General features: G+C 42.1%; 1 protein-coding gene across 4 annotated transcripts in view; it reads right to left on the bottom strand.

The window, feature by feature from the left end:
* Positions 1–23,638, bottom strand: part of nherf4b (NHERF family PDZ scaffold protein 4b) — a 65,357-nt gene extending 41,719 nt beyond the window's left edge. For 2 of the 4 annotated variants that reach the window (XM_062048455.1, XM_062048459.1), the window contains exon 1: positions 4,388–4,436. In XM_062048455.1, coding sequence (XP_061904439.1) covers positions 4,388–4,400 — 13 coding nt within the window. In that variant the 5' untranslated portion in view covers positions 4,401–4,436. Of the gene's footprint in view, positions 1–4,387; positions 4,437–15,835; positions 15,874–23,532 lie in introns of those variants that run through there. The other 2 variants (XM_062048456.1, XM_062048458.1) reach the window with 2 other exon arrangements.
* Between the last annotated feature and the right edge of the window lie 774 nt (positions 23,639–24,412).

Below are 24,412 nucleotides of genomic sequence, written 5' to 3'. Positions count from 1 at the left end.
ACATTCTTACATACATACATACAGTTGTGGTCAAAAGTTTACATACACTTGTAAAGAACATCATGTCTTGAGTTTCCAAATATTTCTACAACTTATTTTTTTGTGATATAGTGATTGTAGCACATACTGTACTTTTTGGTCACAAAAAACATTCATGAAGTTTGGTTCTTTTATGAATTTATTATGGGTCTACTGAAAATGTGACCAAATCTGCTGGGTCAAAAGTATACATACAGTGATGTTACTATTTGGTTACATCTCCATTGGCAAGTTTCACTGTAATAAGGCACTTTTGGTAGCCAACCACAAGCTTCTGGCAAGCTTCTGGTTGAATTTTTGACCACTCCTCTTGACAAAATTAATGCAATTCGACATCACATGGACAAATATAAGAACTTATGGAAGAAAGTTCTGTGGTCAGATGAAACAAAAATGTAGCTGTTTGGCCATAATATCCAGCAATATGTTTGGAGGAGAAAAGGTGAAGCCTTTAATCCCAGGAACACATGGTGGTGGTAGTATTATGCTCTGGGCCTGTTTTGCTGCCAACGGTACTGGTGCTTTACAGAGAGTAAATAGGACAATGAAAAAAAAGGATTACCTCCAAATTCTTCAGGACAACCTAAAATCATCAGCCCGGAGGTTGGGTCTTGGGAGCAGTTGGGTGTTCCAACAGGACAATGACCCCAAACAGGGGCGCCGCTAGGGATTTTGGGCCCCATGAAAAGAATCTTTACAGGGCCCCCAACACAGCGGCAACATTATAATTTCATCATCATTAGGGGCCTCTCTGGGCCCCCCTCCATCATGGGCCCCTAGAATCCGTCTCCTTTACCCCCACTTTTCGGCGCCCCTGACCCCAAACACACGTCAAAAGTGGTAAATGAATGGCTAAATCAGGCTAGAATTAAGGTTTTAGAACGGCCTTCCCAAAGTCCTGACTTAAACGTGTGGACAATGCTGAAGAAACAAGTCCATGTCAGAAAACCAACAACTGCACCAATTTTTGTCAAGAAGAGTGGTCAAAAATTCAACAAGAATCTTGTGGATGGCTACCAAATATTACCATTGCTGTATGTATACTTTTGACCCAGCAGATGTGGTCACATTTTCAGTAGACCCATAATAAATTCATAAAAGAACCAAACTTTATGAATGTTTATTTTGACCAACAAGTGACCAATCACTCTATCACAAAAAAATAAGAGTTGCAAAAATTATTGGACATTTAAGATAGCCATGACATTATGTTCTTTACAGCTTTTTGTCATTATATGATGCCTTTACCTCTATGTTTACATTTTGGTAGAGGGAGGTAATTGTTTTGTAATTTATTTATTTTTTAAGTTATGTACATGTAGATGCTGTATCGGGACAGATCCAGTAAGCAGAAATATGTCGTATAGGAATTAACTATACACAATAACACATTAACAACGTGCTATGTCACATGAATGGTTTTTAAAGTAATACCTTTGTGACATTAAAAAAACACATCTAATAAAACAACATGATGTTTACTTTTTGATATCAATATAAAACTCAAAGCAGTTTGGCTAATGAAGATGAAGTCTGATAAACAAGCTTTTTTCTTCTCCAACGCCTCCTAGTGGTTCAGTGCAACAGTTTGGCCAACAAAAATAAAGAGGAGTGGCACCTCTGCTATCAAATACACAATCTTCACAGCCAGCGTTCAATTTGATGAGGTGGCAAAACATTTTAGCTAGTATTGATGTTATTTGATCACTGATTCAGTTTTCAGTTAAATAAAGGACGAGTGAACATCCCAGTCAACAAAGTAAAGACTTTATAAACAAGTTGTGACAACGTTCACAACACATCGCAACACACGTCACTAACTCTCAGTCACAGCAGCTGATGGACGCTGTATTGAGAAAATAAAAGCAACCTCAAATAGTTTTCTCCTTTGCTGTATACTTTTAGTGTGGTGACGTCCTGTCTCCAATATTGTCCACACCTGTCTCCATCTAAACACGCAGGCTCTTCAACGCACGCCGAGAAGTGAGGGAAAATGACGTTACACCAAGCGCTTGGCTCCTATTACTCCGTGGGGAAATCTCAGCAGCAAAGTCTGTGTTGTTAGTCCGCCATGATTATCAAGCCAAACAATAATAGTGTGAATGCGCCTGACTTCGTGTTGCCAAAAATGCATTAATAAATGACGGGGTTTCGGTAATTAAAAAATGAGATGATATTACTAACCGTCGGGAATTTCCTCACGAAATATCAGTATACCGTTTACCGTTACATCCCTTGTCCATTAACAAGTAAAAAGTCAAGGGCGGTCCCGGCATGTTCTTGCCGTCGATGTTGGTCAATTTTTTAGAGCTTACGGCAAATGACGAGGGCGGTCGCGGTGGTTAAATTCGAGCCCTGCATACATACATACACTCATGCATACAATCACGCTTCAGCAAACACATTTTTAAATACAAGTATACAAAAATACACACCAACATCACATATAGCACGGCACATTGCTAAAGCTTGACCTATCTTTACCATAAATGTGTAAAAGGTTAATATAGTCCGCTCCTTTTTCTTCCTCCACTCTTCTCTCCTTTCTTTTGTTATCAAATTATTCCTTACATTTATGTATTGTTGTGTTTGAAGCGATCGTAATATTGATAATAGAGGTAAGAGGTAATTGCAGTTCATTATTAATATTGTTACTTCTATTGGTATTAGTAGTATTTTAATTGTAATGAAAAAATGTTAATCGTCATTACTGTGTTAGTATCTTCTGTAATGTATTTTTCTTTGTATATGTATATATCGTATTTGCTGATATACCTTTGTTGTCGTTTTAGTTTTGGTGTTATCTCTCTTTGTCTTGTCCCTATCTTGTTCCCACAATTCTCTGTCTGTCCTCTTTTTTATACATCGTTTTGAAGATGTAGTTTTGTTGTTGTTGTTGTTTAGTTGTTGTTGTTGTCCCTCTCTGTTTTGTCCACCTTTTGTCCCTACAATTCCCCCCAGTCTTTTTTTCTTCTTCTCTTCTTTCTATCCCCTACTGCTCCGGTCTGGCTGCATGAAACACCAAGTACATCTAAACATTTAATAAAGTCAAATACAAACACACTTGTGATTTAGGGCTATATAAATAAACATTGATTGATTGATTGATTGAAATAAGACAACAAGAGAAATATCCACTCTTCTCTTTTCTAAAGCAAATCTGTACAGCGGATATGGGCATCTTTATCAATAATATGATTTGCCTGAGTGGCTGCACAGGACATGTTAAAAGAAAAAAATAATCATAAAATAATTAACTAAATCATGAAATAGTTCATTTAATTTTACATTAAAAATAATTTTATATATTTAATTCCCAATTCGAATTATTTAATGATACATTTAAGTAATTATTTAAAGATGTATTTATTTAATTGTTTCCTATTCGACCCTCCATAAATCTGACTCCCGCGCTCTCCAGTTCCATCTTTCAAAGAACACAATCAGGTTTTGACTATTTTGTAATGATTTACACTTAGTAGACATTGTTAGTTAAATTGGGGTCCTAAGCAAAATTGTATTTAGATTTTTTGGTACTCATAAACAAACTTGAATTAAATTTGTGGCATATTTTAAACTAAAATGAATTCATGGTAAATAAATGGTTCAATAATATTTGTTGTGCAAAATAACAAACTTTGCATAATTACAGCATGAATTTGAAAACCTTCCTGACACAGTAAGAAGTCCTTACAGGACCAGCACTAACGCTGCGTGCCACAGGGGTCAGTGGGCATGTCTGGGGACATTGGCTATTTTATTCTAATTAGTGATACAGCAAGAATGGGCTAGGACCAAGTTTGCAGTAAAATTTCATAATAATTGACATTTTTATTACAATAGAGAGCGGCGGCCCCAATCATGCACCTAAAATCTACAAGTGAAGAAGTCTTTTGGACACAAAAACAAATGTTCAACATTTGCTAATGGTTATCAATCATGAATCAATAAATTGTAACTGTGGACGCTTCAAACAAACTCAGCCTGGTAGACATGCCTTGTCATCGTTGTCCCGTAACCTCTTATCAATGCCTGCCATGCAAGCTGTTCCAGTAACAGCACGTTCATCATAAAAATGTGGATGTGAAGAACTTCTTACAATTGAAGTGCTTTAATGGATCAATAATCGCTTTTCCTTCTGTCTACAATACATTAGTCAACACAGACATTCCGCTAATACTAGATAACACACTACCTGGCATTTTCTACGGTGTTTCTTACAGCGTATATCTAAGTGTACTTTGTAAGTAAAACTGAAACTACAATGTACAAATAATACACACTAATGGTAAATAATAGTATTAGATTTGCAGCACAAAGCAATGATAAAAGAAGTAAAATGTACTACCTGTATCTGGCATGCTGCTGTAGTTGTGGTAGGAGTAGTAGCAGGAGGAGGAGGAGGAGGAAGAAGAGAAGGAGGAGAAATAGTTGTAGTAGTACACAGTGAAAGATGTACTAAAGGGAGTAAAGGACACGCAATGTGATGAGAGAGTGGCTCCTCCCCAGAATAACAGTACAAGGCAAAGTTTAACTACAAATAACTTGTATTTCATTTTATCTGCGTCGTCATGGCAATGAAAGGGATACAATACAAGGTGCAGATATGACAGGAAAAATACAATTACAGTTATAATACTCTTAGATCATATTCAAACATATATTAAAACAAAGATAAGGATCTCACTGAACATCTGAACTTCATGTTTCCAAGTGAGAAATAACTGCACGTATATTATGTACTGTATGACCTTGTACAATTCTGATAAGATTACACAAGTAAGAAGAAGACTATATCTGTTCATTTTCCAGTAAAAAAAAGATAAGGATAATGTTATTAACCCCGATACAAAATGTATCAAATGTTATACCTCATATATTATTATAATACTACCCCATTCAACACTTGATAAAAAAAAAATATACCAAATACAATACTAGATTAAAAAAAATATTACCACACACATACAATACTGTAAGTCTTCCCGGTAAGGTCTATTCAGGTGTACTGGAGAGGAGGCTACGCCGGATAGTCAAACCTGGGATTCAGGAGGATCAGTGTAGTTTTCGTCCTGGTCATGGAACTTTGGACCAGCTCTATACTCTCGGCAGTCCTTGAGGGTGCATGGGAGTTTGCCCAACCAGTCTAAATGTGCTTTGTGGACCCTATCTCCCTTAGAGATAGGGTGAGAAGCTCTGTCATCTGGGAGGAGCTCAAAGTAAAGCCGCTGCTTCTCCACATCGAGAGGAGCCAGATGAGGTGGTTCGGGCATCTGGTCAGGATGCCACCCGAACGCCTCCCTAGGGAGGTGTTTCAGGCACGTCCGACCGGTAGAAGGCCACGGGGAAGACCCAGGACACGTTGGTAAGACTATGTCTCCCGGCTGGCCTGGGAATGCCTCGGGATCCCCCGGGAGGAGCTGGACGAAGTGGCTGGGGAGAGGGAAGTCTGGGCTTCCCTGCTTAGGCTGCTGCCCCTGCGACCCGACCTCGGATAAGCGGAAGAAGATGGATGGATGGACATCCAATACTGTATAAAAATATTCATACCACATACAATATTGTACAAGAAATCACCACATACAATACTGTATAAAAATGCACACTACATACAATATTGTATAAGAAATTACCACATACAATACTGTATAAAATATTATACCACATACAATATTATATAAAAGGTATTATTACCACATGCAATGCTGTATAAAACAAATATTACCACATACAATACTGTGTAAAACAGGGGTCCCCAAACTTTTTGACTAATTAACTTAAAGAGCGTTGCTGCATGTCACGTTATCGATGGTAAAATGCATTTTTAGACAATATGATTTGCCTGAGTGGCTAGGAGACGGTAGAAAATGGACTAGTAAGGACACATTTAAAAAAAATAAAAATATATATATATTTTTTTATTTTATTTTATTTATTTTTTTTTAACCTGGGACTTCCCGCGGGCCGGATTTTGGACGCTGGGGGGCCGGGGACCCCTTGTGTAAAAAGTATACCACCTACACATACAAATTGTACTGTACTACGTACTGTACTGTTTAAACGTTTTCAGCTACTGTAACTTTAAATATGTTTTAGCAGTAGGTTTATTTTTTATTCCATACTGTAGTTATGCATTTGTTTATCAGCCATTTAAGTCCTAAATGTGAAAAGTAAAAAATAATTAATAAATAAGTTTCTGCGTCAAAAATAATTTTTTATGACGTTTTTTATTAACTTTTCTTTCTTCTTGACACCAATATGATCACATTAAACAGTACAAAATGTAGTGTGAACAGATCTACTGTAGTTGTGTTATTAATTTTAATTGTTGATGACACAAATGTAATCATATTCAACAGTACAAAATATACTGTAAACTGATCATCTAGTTTTGTTATTAATATTAATTGCTGATCACAGAAATATGATCACATTTAACAGTAGAAAATATGCTGAAAAATTACCATCTACTGAAGTTTTGTTATTAATTTTCATAGCAGAGGCCACAAGGTGGCACTATGTTTCCAAGAAAATACCACGTTTGCAAGGAGCAAAGTCCCAAACAGAATCAATCAGTAACGTCATCAGCAAGTCAGACTTTGTATTGTTTGTCCAAGCATAATAATTTATGATTTATTTGACACTTGACTTCAACTTGCACATATGAGAATAGTGTAAAGTATATCATAGTTGTGCTTTATAAAAAGGTTTAAAGTTTATATCCTGCTTAGTTAGGGACTGTTAAATGTATATCCCACAATATTATTGAATCACCACCATCTCCTACATGAATCGCCACCTTAACGTGGTTGAGGAGTTTGAGTACCCAAATGATCCAAGGAGCTATGTTGTCGGGGGCTACATGCGCCTGGTAGGGTTTCCCAAGGCAAACTGGTCCGAGGTGATGGGTCAGACTAAAATCGGTTCAGAAGACTCTTATGAAGGAAAGAAAATCGAGGAACCGCACCTCGCACGGGCCCCACTCTGGAGCTACGCCCAGGGCAGAGGCTTGTCAACGAGCGCCTGCTAGCACGGAGTCCGGCCGGGCACAGCCCGAAAGAGAGACGTGGAACCACCCCCCTAGCGGACCCACCACCTGCAGGGATACCCATGAGAGTCCGGTGCTATGTGGACTGGGTAGCAGATGAAGGCAAATGCCTCGGCGACCCGGTCCTCTGTTGCCAAATCTGGTTTTCGGGACATGGAACGTCACAAATCTTACGGGGAAGGAGCCTGAGCTTGTGCATGAGGTCGAGAGATACAGTCTCAACTCACAGCATAGGTACTGGAACCAAACTCTTTGGGAGGGGTTTGACTTTGCTTTATGTTGGAGTTGCCGCGGGGAATAAGCAGTAAACAGGTGTGGGCTTATTTTTAGCTCCCTGGCTTGGCGCCTGTGTGCTGAAGTCATCCCAGGTGAACGAGAGGGTTATTTCCCTGTACCTTCAGGTCAGGGGATGGGTTCTGACTGTGGTTTGCACTTATGAGCCAAATGGCAGTTCGGAGTACCCGGCCTTCTTGGGCACCCTAGAGGGAGTGCTGCAGGGCAACCCCCCTGGGGACTTCGTCGTTCTACTAGGTGACTTCAACACCCAAGTTGGCAAAGACAGCGAAACCTGGAGGGGATTGGGAGGAACGGCCTCCCCGATCTGAATCATAGTGGTATTCTGTTATTGGACTTCTGTGCTAGCCACAGTTTGTCCATAACAAACACCATGTTCAAACATCAGTGTGCCCACAAGTGCACATGGCACCAGGACACGCTAGGTCGCAGGTCGATGATCGACTTTGTAGTCATTTCATCAGATACACGACCGCATGTCTTGAACACTCGGGTGAAGAGAGGGGCTGAGCTGTCAACTGATCACCACCTGGTGGTGAGTTGGATCAGGTGGCGGTGGAGGTAGCCGGACAAAAACGTTTAGTGAGGGTTAGCTGGCAACGTTTGGTGGAGGCAACCGGCACCCACAACGCGCGGACAAAGCGCGCAACCGCCACCCACAGCGCGCGGACAAAGGGCGCAACCGAGACCTACAACGCGCGGACAGAGGAGGAGGGGAGAGGAGAGCACATTCCCCAGCATCATGACCTGTGGGACCATTCTTCTGCTCTTTTTCCGCAGGGCCCGGCTGCTGCCTTCAGAACATTTCCCGCGCAGACGGCCCCTCAAAACCTTGGGCAGGCGTGCTGGAGGCGTGGGCGGCCCGGTCACGCGCGTCAGGGACCTCAGCAGGTGGAGGTGGGGAGCGTGACCCGGGTGATCGGCCCTTCAGTGCCCTCCCCCGGCCCGGGTGAGACGTACGGTAACAAGGTAACGATACAAGGGAGTACATACCAGGCGATGGTGGATTCGGGCTGCGGGCAGACCATGATCCACCAGAACCTGGTTCGACCCGTGGCTTTGAGGCAGGCAACACGGCTAAAAATCAGGTGTGTTCATGGGGATGTGCACGAGTACCCTATGGTGCCAGTAGAAATTTGGTATGAGGGACAAAAGCATAGGGTCGCGGTAGCTGTAAATACACACCTCTCGCACCCCGTAATTTTGGGCATAAATTGTCCGGGGTTTAACGGACTGTAGGAAAGGGGAATATCCACGCAGTTCTCAGTGGCGACGCGAGTCCATCCGACACTGCCGAGCGGGAACCGGCGGCGGCTTCGCGGGAGGCTCCCCCGGCCCCCCACTGGCACCCTACGGAGGATTTTCCCCTCGAGCAGTCCCGTGATGAAACTTTGTGCGCGGCCTGGGACCAGGTGGATTACATCGACGGTTAGCTGGTGCGCCCGGGAACAGCGCGGGTATTTCCTCACTTCTCAGTTATTAGAGATAGATTATACAGAGTGAGCCGTGACACTCAAACAGGAGAGGAAATCACCCAGTTGTTGGTGCCGAAACGCCGCCGGGAAATGGTTTTCCAGGCGTCGCACTACAGTCCCATGGCTGGCCACATGGGGTATAATAAAACACTCAATCGGGTCATGGTCCGATTCTATTGGCCGGGCAGACGTGCGCCAATGGTGCGCTGCCTGCCCGCACTGTCAGCTGGTGAACCTGGCGGCCACCCCGAAGGCGCCCTTGCCCCCATAGCCGCTCATGGAGGTCCCCTTCGAAAGAATGGGTATGGACCTCATCGGACCATTCCACCCGAGCACACGGGGATATCCCGAAGCAGTGCCTCTGCGCTCCATCTCTGCAAAGAGTGTAGCGCAGGCCCTGTTTCAGGTCATCTCCCAAGTTGGAATCCCGAAAGAGATTCTGACTGACCAGGGCACGTCCTTTATGTCATGCACGATAAAGGAACTGTGCAGATTATTGGGAATTAAAGCGATCCGCACCAGCGTATACCACCCACAAACAAACGGGCTGGTGGAGCGGCTAAATAAGACGCTGAAAACCATGATCCGTAAGTTTACGCACGAGGACAAACCAAATTAGGGACGGCGTGTGGCGAAGTTGGTAGAGTGGCTGTGCCAGCAATCGGAGTGTTGCTGGTTACTGGGGTTCAATTCCCACCTTCTACCTTCCTAGTCACGTCCGTTGTGTCCTTGGGCAAGACACTTCACCCTTTGCCTCTGATGGCTGCTGGTAGCGCCTTGTATGGCAGCTCCCGCCATCAGTGTGTTAATGTGTGTGTGAATGGGTAAATGTGGAAATACTGTCAAAGCGCTTTGAGTACCTTGAAGGTAGAAAAGCGCTATACAAGTACAACCCATTTATCATTTATTTATTTATAAATTGGGATAAATGGCTGGATCCCCTACTGTTTGCAATGCGGGAGGTACCTCAGGCCTCCACAGGCTTTGCGCCTTTTGAGTTATTATACGGCAGGAAGCCGCGTGGGGTTTTGGACGTAATTAAGGAAAGCTGGGAGGAGGGTCCAAGCTCCAGCAAAAACGAAATTCAATACGTCATGGACATGCAAGCAAAACTCCACATGGTGGGGCACTTGTCACACGAGAATTTGCTCCGTGCCCAGGAACGTCAGCAGCGCGCGTATAACAGGGGGACTCAGCTAAGAACATTTTCACCGGGAGAAAAAGTGCTTGGGTTACTTCCAACATCTAGCTCATAATTACTTGCCAGGTGGCAAGGACCCTTTGAGGTCACACGGCAAGTGGGTGATGTGGACTACGAGGTCCGGTGCTCTTACGGGGGCTGAGCCACCCAAATGTATCATATAAACCTCCTGAAAGCATGGAAGGAGGCGGAGCCTGTTTCCATGGTAACGGTGGTTGAGGAGGAGGAGGAGTTCGGGCCAGAGGTCCCGCGCTCTGGTCTGCCCTTCCCCTCCTCTGTGACGATCAGCTCACGTTAGCGCAGAGAGCGGATGTTGCTAAGCTGCAGCAGCGCTTCTTTGATGTGTTCTCCCCTCGGCCCGGGCGCACGAACCTCATCCAGCATCATATTGAGACCAGCCCGGGCGTTACGGTGCGGTCTCGGCCCTATAGGCTCCTCGAACAATAACGCAAAGTAGTTCAAGAGGAATTAAAATCCATGCTGGAATTGGGGGTAATAAGAGTCCCACAGTGCGTGGTGCAGCCCCATTGTTCTGGTAGGGAAGAAGGATGGGTCTGTGCAGTTCTGTGTGGATTACCGCAAGGTGAACGAAATATCACGTTTTGACGCGTACCCAATGCCTCGGGTCGACGAGCTCCTGGATCGGCTGGGCACCGCTCGTTTTTTCACGACACTGGATTTAACCAAGGGCTACTGGCAGATTCCCTTGTCACCAGAGTCCAAGGAAAAAATTTCCTTTTCCACTCCGCAAGGTTTGTACCAATTTGTGACTCTTCCGTTTGGCTTGTTCGGTGTGCCCGCCACGTTCCAGCGCCTCATGGACAGGGTACTGCGACCCCACGCTGCATACGCGGCTGCCTACCTGGATGACGTCATCACCCAGAATAGTGGCTGGGAAGAACACATGCGGCGGGTGGGGGCAGTGCTCGAGTCCCTGAGACAGGCAGGGCTCACCGCCAACCCGGCGAAGTGTGCAGTTGGCCGGAGGGAAGTCCAGTATCTGGGATGCCACTTGGGAGGAGGGCAGGTGCGGCCGCATGTAGATAAAACAGCGGCAATTGCGGCCTGCCCAAACCCCAAGACGAAAAAAGAGTTGAGGCAGTTTTTGGGTCTGGCGGGTTACTACCGGAGGTTTAACCCCCGCTTTGCGGACCTGACCAGCCCAATAACTGACCTCATCCAAAAGGGTGCTCCAGATCTGGTCCAGTGGACGGAGCAGTGCCAGCAGGCGTTTGAGAGGGTTAAGAAAGCCCTCTGCGAGGAGCCGGTCCTGCACATGCCTAATTTTTCTCTCCTGTTTTGTCTGCAGGCTGACGCGTCGGGCAGAGGACTGGGAGCGGTTTTGTCCCAGCAGGTGGAGGGCGTCGACCGACTCATCCTCTACATCAGCCGGAAGCTGTCCGAAAGGGAGGCCAGGTACAGCACAGTGGAGAGGGAGTGCCTCACCATCAGGTGGGCGGTCGGGGCCCTCTGATACTACCTCCTGGGGCGCTCATTCAGCCTCTGCTCGGACCACAAACCCCTCCAGTGGCTCCACCGCATGAAGGATGCCAACGCGCGGATCACCCGTTGGTATCTAGCTTTGCAACCCTACAACTTCAGAGTGATTCACAGACCGGGTGCACAGATGGCCGTGGCCGACTTCCTTTCCCGCTCCGTCCCGGCCTGAGTCTGGCGGTGGAGGTATGTGGGGGGGGGGGGGCGTGGCGCTCGGACCGGCAGCGAAGCGGGGTGTGTCAGGATCGGCTTTGAGATTAGTGACAGGTGCGTAGATGACACAGCTGTGAGTGTTTGTCTGATCACCTGTCGCGCTGTTAAAGGCAGCGGTCAGGAAAGAGAGGAGGTTGTTGATGGTGGAGAAAGTTGAACATGGCTGAAAAGCACACTCTATTGAAAAAGAAATCATTGTTCGCAAAGATGGACACGGCTGTAATGTCCATCATTGGTGATCCAACGAACCTGGAAGCAAGAGACTTCCACAACGACATTTGTAAAGTTACAAAGACTTAAAGTTAGTATTATTTGCAAATTATACACCTGTGTTTTGTTCAGGAGAGAACACACAGACGCTAATACAAATAATAACAGAAGAAATTAACACATTAAAAAGATGGTTTGACAAAAACAGACTATCTTTGAATCTCAGTAGAACTAAAATAATGTTATTCAGTAACAGTAGAAGAGAAAGTGAAACACAAATACAAATAGATGGAGTAGACATTGAAAGAGTAAATGAAATCAAATAAAAAATGTTTTAATTGATTTAGAATCGTTACAAATAAGAATCGCAATTAATCTGAAAAATTATTTTTTTTGACACCCCTAAATTAAACCATCAGATACTGTATATCCATGTCACCTTTATCTGTAACTGTCTCTATGCCTGCCTCTTACACTAAGGGCCAAAGTCATGTGATTCGGTTAGAATAGATGATGATGACTGGGCACATTCTTTGTAAAGGTCACCAATAATAGTATATGCAAAATGTCTGTTTTCCCGATACATGATACATGAGAATTTTCACCTGAAAGTAATGTACAACCTTCCACTGGACAACTCACAAAATGGCTTTCCGCCACATGTTCCTTCAAGTGAGCTATTAAAAATTTGCCTTAAATGCTCTGTATCTGTTAAATAGCTGCTTGCAACCATTTCCAACACAGAACGTGGTTCATTTCGATGCAGTTTACCATGAAGCACATAAACATAACCCGTTGATTGTCACAGCCCGGGCACATGTTAGTGCACATTCATCTGCGCTGCGCTGAGCGAAGCTCCGGGAGCGCGCAAAGCGCGCGCCAAACCGGCGGCATTAAAGAAGCTGCAATCAATCGCCAGCAATCAGGACACCTGGAGCTGATGATCAGACCTTCCTTTATAAGCCTGCTCAACCTGCTATCCCACGCCGGAAGGTAACCTTCTGTTGGCGTACAGTAAGCGATCATCGTGCTCTGTGCAATCTTGCTCTCTCTGTGTTTTTCTTCCCTGTCATTTTTGATTTTCTTGTGTCCTTCTTGTCGATCCTACTGCAGACCTCCATTCCCGCGTTGACGTTGCTGTGTGTCTCGTCATTCCTTGTCCCCCCCTGCTTCCCGGACTGCCTCTTGGATCTCGACCTCCCGCTTGGACACGGACCTCTGACGCCTCGCTATTCGCCCTGACTACGGGCCTGCCCAGCCCCTTTTGGACTCCCCTCACGCTCATCACTCTGGTAACACTCAGCAATTAATTCCTACACATCATATGGTCTTACACCATACACACTCTTGGATTTTTGTCATACTCCATTCCCTTGTTGATTTATATTATTATTGTTTGATTCTCATATATATATATATATATATATATATATATATATATATATATATATATATATATATTAGGGGTGTGGGAAAAAATCGATTCGAATTTGAATCGCGATTCTCACGTTGTGCGATTCAGAATCGATTCTCGTTTTTAAAATAAATGTATTTATTTATTTTATTTTATTTTTTTAATTAATCAATCCAACAAAACAATACACAGCAATACCATAACAATGCAATCCAATTCCAAAACCAAACCCGACCCAGCAACACTCAGAACTGCAATAAACAGAGCAATTGAGAGGAGACACAAACACGACACAGAACAAACCAAAAGTAGTGAAACAAAAATGAATATTATCAACAACAGTATCAATATTAGTTACAATTTCAACATAGCAGTGATTAAAAATCCCTCATTGACATTATCATTAGACATCTATAAAAAAAAATTTTAAAAGAACAATAGTGTCACAGTGGCTTACACTTGCATCGCATCTCATAAGCTTGACAACACACTGTGTCCAATATTTTCACAAAGATAAAATAAGTCATATTTTTGGTTCATTTAATAGTTAAAACAAATTTACATTATTGCAATCAGTTCATAAAACATTGTCCTTTACAATTATAAAAGCTTTTTACAAAAATCTACTACTCTGCTTGCATGTCAGCAGACTGGGGTAGATCCTGCTGAAATCTATGTATTGAATGAATAGAGAATCCTTTTGAATCTTGGCAAAAATCTTAGCCACACGATTATCAAATGTAATAGGAAAATTAATTCATACTGACCAAACTGGCTTCATGGAAGGTCGACAATCTTCAGACAATACAAGGAAATTGTTTAATGTTATTTACTATGCTAGAAGTCTCCCTTATCCCACAGCAGTATGTACTGTTGATGCGGAGAAGGCATTCGACCGCATAAACTGCTCATTTATGTTTTGCACATTACGTAAATTTGGATTTGGAGATAATTTTATACAATGGATTAAGATGCTTTATACAAGGCCCATGGCATCAGTCAAAACCAATAATCATATTTCAGAACAGAGTAAAACAGGGATGTCCTGCATCTGGATTATTATTTAATTTGGTTATTGAATCCTTAGCTGCAAAAATAAGAAGTGAAAATAATATTCATGGTATAAAAATTGGCTCTCAGTATAATAAGCTATCGATGTATTGTGACGACATAATTCTCTACCTGTCACATGTTAACTCCTCTCTACACTACATCAATAATGTCATCACTGAATATGGCTGTTTATCAGGGTATAAAGTCAATTGGGACAAATGTGAAATATTACCACTGCAAGAAATCACAAGTTCAGAACTCCAAAATTGGGTTTGGTTTTGAAATTGTATTGCATTATTATGGTATTGTTGTGTATTGTTTTCATTAAAAAAAATTAAAAAAAATAAAAAATAAAAAATCGTTTTGAATTGAAAAAAAATCGATTTTGAATCGAATCGTGACCCCAAGAATCGATTCTGAATCGAATCGTGGGACACCCAAAGATTCCCAGCCCTTATATATATATATATATATATATATATATATATATATATATATATATATATATATATATATATATATATATATATATATATATATATATATATATATATATATATATATATATATATATATATATATATATATATATATATAATAAATACTACCCCCCTTGTGGTCTGCTGTCTCTACTCCCCCTGTACGTAACATTAATGTCTGAAACTACTTGCCAAAAAAAACAAAACAAGCAAGTATGTTGTTAGTCAACTAAGTTAATGCTTTAACACAAACCTCTAAAACAATGATGCTATGCAACACTCAACTATCTCAACAAAAATTAAAACAGTAGCTCGAGGTGGTTAGCAAGACATTAGCTGCCTTCTAACTAAGCAGAACTGAAGTCACCCAATTATTTTCAAGAAAGCTTTTTCTGCTTCATTTTCTTCTACTTTTTTGGTTTCTGGCAGGCTGGACACATCTTAGGGATATTGCTGCCCCTCCAAAAGTCTTTATCGGGTTTTCTTCAGCCACCCAGATCTTACTATATAGTCCATTTTTGAAGGTATTTTAAAACCGCTTTTGCAGATTCTTGATGTTCCCAGCTAAGAATATTTTTTAATGAAGTGTGTTTGTTTCCAATTTCTGACTGCTTTGCATACGTGCTCTCTCAATTGTTTCCCTTTTTCTTAAAAATCTTTTTATCATGGCCTGTTCAGCCACTCAGGCAAATCATATTGTTCATGTAGATGCCCATATCTTAGAGACCATACCCCACGCGGGCAAAAAGACGGGACGCCCCATCTCGAGGGGCTTAGAGACTCCCCGCAGCCGGCCGGGAGGTCCGGCCCGCCCCACAAGCAACCAGACCTACCCCGGCCCGCCCCTAGGAGAGCCCCACTTAAGTCGGCCGCAGCAGGACCGTTGAGCATGGGGCGACAGGAACCACTCACCCCACCTGCAGGGACCCCAACGATGGAGATGGAACACACTAAAGAAAAAAAGAGTTTAGGAGAATACTATGCGACGCTTCAAAGTGCCACGATAGACCGCGTGCGTGGAATAAACTCAGCAGGCCCCCATAAAGACAGGCATCCGGAAGGGGGTGAGCGGGGGGGCCCAGGGGCCACAGATATGTAGCAGGGCTGCAGCAGCCCGAGACGCCAACTCATAGGGCAGGCTTCTCGAGCGCCCCCAGAAAATAAATAATAATAATAATATTGGCGTACAAAATAAAAAAAATATATATATATATTAAAAAAAATAAAATACAAATTAAAAAATATAAAAATAAATATATATATATATATATATATATATATATATATATATATATATATATATATATATATATATATATATATATATATATATATATATATATATATATATATATATATATATATATATATATATTGATATACACACAAATGTACACACTCAGATACATTCATATACACGGCTCGAATTTAACCACGGTTTCATTTTGAACGTGCAGCTAGTGTCTTTCCGTCAGCTGCTGGGACTGAGAATTACCATGCAGCAGGCGATGTGTTGGGAACTTTGCCACAACTTGTTTATAAAGTCTGTAGTTTTGTTGACTGGGATGCTCATTCGTCCTTTAATTTAACTGCTAACTTTGTTAGTGTTCCAACAACATCAATACTAGCTAAAATGTTTTGTCATTTCATCGAATTGAACGCTGGCTGAGTTGTCCGTGAGGCAAAAAGATTGGGTGTTAGGTGTAAGAGGTATCACTCCTCTTTATTCTTGTTAGCCAAACTATAGCACTGAAGTACATGGTTGTTGTTGAAGAACAAAGCTTGTTTATTTGACTTTATCTTCATTCGCCAAACTGTTTTGTGTTTTATATTGATATAAAAAAGTAAACACCATGTTTTTTACATTACTTGTGTTTTTTTCATTCCACAAAGTAATTATTTGAATAAACATTCATGTGACATAGCATTTTGTTAATGTTTTATGGTATATTATAAATCGCTATACGACCAATTTCTGCTCAAACTCTCAATGGATCTGTCCAGATACAGCTTGTACACACATTAGTACATGTAAATGTGTAAACATAACTTATAAAATACCTCTCTCTATGAAAATATAAAAATAGAGATAAAAGCATCTTGTAGTAAAAAATCTGACACGCTGATATTAATGAACAAAAACATAAATATTTTTCTTTAAATATATAGATGACGTTTATCTAGAGCATTTTTATTAGACATTACAAATTGCATGATTGACACTCTAACACTGTTTTAACAAACAGTGAATAATCATGATTTATAACGTGGTTTCAATATTGATAAAAATAATCTTAATTATTATTTTGCCCATAACCATGCAATCCTATGTGTAACACTTGACCTCATATATGAACACTATTTTTATCTATATGGACAAAAAGTGCAGTACGTCTTGTGTCAAAAGAGTGTAGTCTTGCGAATGTTTCACATTTATTTGTATTTATTTATAGTATTATTTTGTTTCTGCCATATTACTTTGTTTATAATGCTTGTGTTGCTTTCATATGCACATTCAACTTTCTACTTGAGGTACATATATACATTTTGAATGGGTTTGTGTTTTTATTTAAAATAAAAATTGGTTAAAATAATTCAGTTCACATTTTCATACCGTAACATCCCTATAATGGACAATTGTAACGTAATGGTTTCTTCAAATAAATTGATAAAAACACCCAGACATGACTTTTCTAACATTTTCAACAAAAGGGCGGAGCCATTTTGGAAGCGTGTGTCAAAGGTTAACCGACAATGAGAACAGCCGAGTTGTTCTGAGATTTTCCGAGAGATACACGAGTTGCATCAGGCTCTGGAAGGACGTCAGGTGAATTTAGGTCAAGCACATGCCCCCTACACTGGCCAGGTAGGCCAGCGTAAGGGGACCTTTTTTTTTTTTTTAGTTAAAAACGCAAACAAAACAAAAACTATATACATATATATATGTATGTATATATATATATATATATATATATATATATATATATATATATATATATATATATATATATATATATATATATAATATATATATATATATATATATATATATATATATATATATATATATATATATATATATATATATATATATATATATATATATATATATATATACATATATATATATATATATACATATATATATATAATGTGTATGCGCTTTGGAGCCCCTGCCTTGAAAAATCATGTTTGCTCGGTGCCCTTCCAACTTGCCTTGGTGTGTGTGTATATATATATATATATATATATATATATATATATATATATATATATATATATATATATATATATATATATATATATATATATATATATATATATATATATATATATATATATAAATAAATGTGTGAGTGTATGTATGTAATTATTGTTTGTTATATAAATATATATATTTATATACAAACCCCGTTTCCATATGAGTTGGGAAATAGTGTTAGATGTAAATATAAACGGATACATCCATCCATCCATTTTCTACCACTTATTCCCTTCGGGGTCGCGGGGGGCACTGGAGCCTATCTCAGCTACAATCGGGCGGAAGGCGGGGTACACCCTGGACAAGTCGCCACCTCTTCGCAGGGCCAACACAGATAGACAGACAACATTCACACTCACATTCACACACTAGGGCCAATTTAGTGTTGCCAATCAACCTATCTGCAAATCCTTTTTGACCCATATTCAATTGAATGCACTACAAAGGCAAGATATTTGATGTTCAAACTCATAAACTTTTTTTTTTTTGCAAATAATAATTAACTTAGAATTTCATGGCTGTAACACGTGCCAAAGTAGTTGGGAAAGGGCATGTTCACCACTGTGTTACATGGCCTTTCCTTTGAACAACACTCAGTAAACGTTTGGGAACTGAGGAGACACATTTTTTAAGCTTCTCAGGTGTTATTATTTCCCATTCTTGCTTGATGTACAGCTTAAGTTGTTCAACAGTCCGGGGGTCTCCGTTGTGGTATTTTAGGCTTCATAATGCGCCACACATTTTCAATGGGAGACAGGTCTGGACTACAGGCAGGCCAGTCTAGAACCTGCACTCTTTTACCATGAAGCCACGTTGATGTAACACGTGGCTTGGCATTGTCTTGCTGAAATAAGCAGGGGCGTCCATGGTAACGTTGCTTGGATGGCAACATATGTTGCTCCAAAACCTGTATGTACCTTTCAGCATTAATGGCGCCTTCACAGATGTGTAAGTTACCCATGTCTTGGGCAATAATACACCCCCATACCATCACAGATGCTGGCTTTTCAACTTTGCGCCTATAACTATCCGGATGGTTCTTTCCTCTTTGGTCCGGAGGACACGACGTCCACAGTTTCCAAAAACAATTTGAAATGTGGACTCGTCAGACCACAGAACACTTTTACACTTTGTATCAGTCCATCTTAGATGAGCTCAGGCCCAGCAAAGCCGACTGCGTTTCTGGGTGTTGTTGATAAACGGTTTTCGCCTTGCATAGGAGAGTTTTAACTTGCACTTACAGATGTAGCGACCAACTGTAGTTACTGACAGTGGGTTTCTGAAGTGTTCCTGAGCCCATGTGGTGATATCCTTTACACACTGATGTCGCTTGTTGATGCAGTACAGCCTGAGGGATCGAAGGTCACGGGCTTAGCTGCTTACGTGCAGTGATTTCTCCAGATTCTCTGAACCCTTTGATGATATTACGGACCGTAGATGGTGAAATCCCTAAATTCCTTGCAATAGCTGGTTGAGAAAGGTTTTTCTTAAACTGTTCAACAATTTGCTCACGCATTTGTTGACAAAGTGGTGACCCTCGCCCCATCCTTGTTTGTGAATGACTGAGCATTTCATGGAATCTACTTTTATACCCAATCATGGCACCCACCTGTTCCCAATTTGCCTGTTCACCTGTGGGATGTTCCAAATAAGTGTTTGATGAGCATTCCTCAACTTTATCAGTATTTATTGCCACCTTTCCCAACTTCTTTGTCACGTGTTGCTGGCATCAAATTCTAAAGTTAATGATTATTTGCAAAAAAAAATGTTTTTATCAGTTTGAACATCAAATATGTTGTCTTTGTAGCATATTCAACTGAATATGGGTTGAAAATGATTTGCAAATCATTGTATTCCGTTTATATTTACATCTAACACAATTTCCCAACTCATATGGAAACGGGGTTTGTAATAATGAATAAATATATGAACAGTACAAATAAAAAAATAAAAAATTAATACAATTTATATATATATATATATATATATATATATATATATATATATATATATATATATATATATATATATAATTACATACGTACACCCTCTCCCATCCTCCCTCTCCCCCCCGCATGGCCGAGCAACCACCTCACCAAATCAAAACGTCCGACAAAAGCATGGAGACCACCCAGCGCCAGTCCGCTAGTCAGCCCAAAAGCCAACATGCAAACAAGAGACCTTAAAAGCAACCCCCTACCAAGAAACTCCACCCCCCGATCCAAACCCGCACAAAAAACACCACCACCAAACAACCAAGCCACAGCACCCACACCAAACAAAAAGGCCGCACTGCCCCCACAGCCAGCCATTGATACAAACCCCACAGCGCAAAGCCGAAACAGAACCCGCCTAACAAGAAGCAAAACCCAACGCTACATAAATCGGAAGCGAAACAACCGACAACCCAAACCACATCCATCAAAGAAAAAAAACACCCCAAAATGTCAAAGAGAAGACAAACACACCCAAACACACAAATAGATACATCATGACCCCCATGAAGCCAGAACAACACCCGAAGACCCCTCCGCCAAGAAAGCCTACCGCACGGCCACTCAACCAGCCGTACAAAAAAAAAAACACAGCCAGGCTAAAAGACGCCGACCTGTGCACAACCACCCTGAGTGCACCAAACAACACCACACCGGACACAACAACACTATCTAGCCATTCCACCCATCGTATACCTGAGGGTCCCCCATTCCATCCCCAACAGAGATAGAACCCACCCCACTGCCACCGGCTGTGATCCCAACCAGGCACAAAACTCCGCCCACAGACAGAGCACGCCTCACCCTCACGATTGAGGTCCTTACACGGGATTTACAGGCCACCAAACCGCAGTCCCCGCAGCCTCTGACGGTCAAGGAGGCAATGAGGGGCGCGCCGCATCCCTGACCCCATCCCATTCATGCATGTGATGTATATAAGTGTGTATAAGGCCCCCAGAGTATCTACTGTGGTTTATGAGAAGAAGCCTGAGGAATGTGAGAAGGGTCCTCCAGCCCTTTTACGTTGTGTCCGAAGAATATATTTGACGAGAGATTATGTTATTAATATAATATTGTATTAAGCTGGCTATTGTTTATTTCTTCTTTTTTTCATATTTTGTATGTATGTGGGCTCATACAGACTGCAATGCTTGTTATACAATGTAAGTCTTTATTTTCTTAACGTCAGTTCCTTGTAACACGTCTGGTTTTTCCCTTCCCCATCCTGTATCCATAGTCCGGCCTTCAAAATAAAAATACATCAGCAACAGGTAACAACCCAATTTGTCTTTTTTATAAATATGGCCTTTCCTTTTTCCCTCGTACAAAATGTAACCAACTCCTTAGTTGGATTACTGTTCTTTAAAAGGCTTAGTTAGTTTGTTCTACGCTACTTCTACGCAACCTGTACGAACTGAAGATCTTATTTTGAAACTTTTGGATGAGGTTAAGAAGGAGACGTTCCAATGTGCGAAAACTGAACTTTCTTTGTCAGCTTTAACTTTACGTCCGCCATGGGGATCACAGAACCTGCACAAGCGCCACACATGTGCAATGGGCATGCATAGCTAGATGCTCCCATCTACATTGCTTTCTTCTGTTGCCTCCAGCCATGGATGATGTCAAAAACTGACACCTCCCGCCCACAGGCAAAATTCGATGTGGCTTTCCACGTCACACAATAATGTAGCATTGGCGCGCCATACACCACGTCCTCCAGCTGCAGTGCTACGGGGGCTGTCTAATAGGCCTGAATGGTGGAGTCCCCAGCCATGTACCTTGCCACGGCGGCGTATAATAGGCCCAAATGCACAGAACCAGCCACTACTCAGGAGAAACAGTCAGTGACAAAATTGTTCTTACTTGCCACGCGCTTGATGTCCGTAATATACTCAGATATAGCAGAAAGCTGACGCTGCTATCTATCAGACAACAGCTCAGAGGTCTTGGCCATGGCGATCGTTAACAGTTTATGGCCCACAAAGGCTGTCAATTTCCTGCCCTCTAACAAAAATCTGAAGTGACGACAGGCGAGGAAAAGTTAAGCAGCTCCCTATCAAAGATACTGCACTGCCTTCTGTTATCTCAGAGCTTCTTAGTAAAAAAAAAAAAGGCCAGTGGCTGCCAAGCACTGCCTACCCACTGTTCATACACCACCCCAACTGTTGTTTGTGCAAAGCAGCCCCAGCCAAGGCATTTTTAACAACTGCAAACGTCATCGTTGGAGACCAATACAGCTCCTCTGTCGGCCTCTTGTCTGGTAAGGCATTATACAATGGGTGCATTAGGTGGGTAGTCTGGGGCAGGACATGTTTGTAAAAGTTGACCAAGCCCAGGAACTCCTGCAGTGCCAGACAGGGGATTGTGTTGACAGCCTGCACCCTTGCTGGAAGAAGAACAACTCCTTGATGTGGGACATGTTGGCCAAGGAAGGTGATGGACAACCGGCCAAACGTACACTTTGCTGGGTTGATAACGAGAGGCTAAGCCTCCTGAAAAAATGTTTGAATGTCGTCCAGGTAAACAAACAAACATGGCATGTCGTTTAGCACTGTGTCCATCAATCGCTGAAATGTCTGCGCTGCCACCTTGAAACAAAATGGCATGCGCTGAATTAAAAAAAGTCCCAAAGGTGTGATGACTGCTGTTTTAGCCACATCTTGTTGGTGGACCGGCACCGAGTGGTAACCATGCACTAGGTCCACCTTGGAGAAGACGGTGATGCCCGCCAGATGAGGAGAGAAGTCCTGTATGTGTGGCACAGGATATCGGTCAGGGGTCGTGGCATTGTTCAAACGCCGGAAATCGCCACAACAGCGCCAGCTTCCATTAGCTTTAGCCACTATGTGCAGAAGGTAAAGCACACGGGCTATTGGAGAGTTGCATAATGCTGAGACTTTCCATAGTAGTCAATTCCTGTCTAGCAATTTCCAGCTTGGCTTAGTCAAGGTACCAAGTTTGTGCGTAGACTGGGAAGCTGATCATGATAATATGATGTTCCATGCCATGTTTGACCACTGCAGATGAGAAAGTAGTGAGTTCTGGAAACTTGGAAAGCAGCTGTTGACACGGGTTATAAGTGGCAGGTGCTCGTACCACGCAAAGTGCCCCCACTGTCCTCAGTGTATGGGGGAAAGAAGCTAAAGAGAGGCTATTAATCAGATGGGAGTTTGTAACATCCATAAACAGTTTAAATGCACAGGAAGTCGGCCCCCTTTAGCAGTGTATACACAGTGGCTATAACTAAATCCCATCCAAAACTTTGTCCACCAAAACACTCTTCCTTATACCGAGTCTCATAGGTCGGCATGGGCATGCCATTAGCTCCGTCCATCGGAGGTGCGGCTTCATACCTGCATGATAGTAGCACCACCCCTTGTCACGTTGCTGGTGCACGATCACTGCAGCTGCACTGACGTCAATGTCGTCTGGTGTTGGGGCTTGGTCGTACTGATGGGGCAGCACATTGGCAAACTGCTGCTTGTTAGCATGGAAAATCCTGTCTGCCTCCAAAGCCAGTGCTCGGTAATCCTTGGTCGCACTGGTGCCAGAAGCTGACACAGGAAGATATGCACACACAGGAACAAGGGATCAGCAGAACCCAGCAAAGCGAGCCTTCTTTCCATCAACTCAGAAGGTTTGCTGTCCCGCAGGCCATTCAGGGAAACCAAGCTATCTACCTACTCAATAATCTCCAACAGTTCAAACAGCTGCAAAAGGAACACCTTAAATGCATCGTACTTGCCGTTTGCTGTAGGATCCAACAGCGCTATTGGTCTGGCCGTAGATGCATCCACCACGGGCACAACATGGAAGTATTTTGTCTCATCCTGCGTAATCCCTCTCAGCTGGAGCTAGGCTTTGATATGTTGAAAACACAGGCGTGGATTGTTCTGCCAAAAGTCGGGCAACTTGATTTGACCGGCTGTTGTCGTTCGACATCGATCGCGTAAGGGTCACTAATGTGAAACTGTGCGATTAATGAGGCATTAGTCAGAGATAAAGTGCATTGATCTTTTACTTTCCTCTTTGACAGTTACCACAGGAACATATCAGAGTTTGTGGCCTCTTCCTTGCCAAACTATAATCCATAAACCGGAAACCTTTCTGGTTGAATAGCTCTCTTTCCCTCTCTCTGTTTCTCTTTCCCTCTCTGTGTTTCTCTTTCCCTCTCTCTTTCATTCTCTCTCTCTCTCTCTCTCTCTCTCTCTCTATCTCTCTCTCTCTCTCTCC

This window comes from Entelurus aequoreus, linkage group LG05 (assembly GCF_033978785.1).
Source record: "Entelurus aequoreus isolate RoL-2023_Sb linkage group LG05, RoL_Eaeq_v1.1, whole genome shotgun sequence".
NCBI lineage: Eukaryota > Metazoa > Chordata > Actinopteri > Syngnathiformes > Syngnathidae > Entelurus > Entelurus aequoreus.
This window is presented reverse-complemented; position numbering and strand designations above follow the sequence as displayed.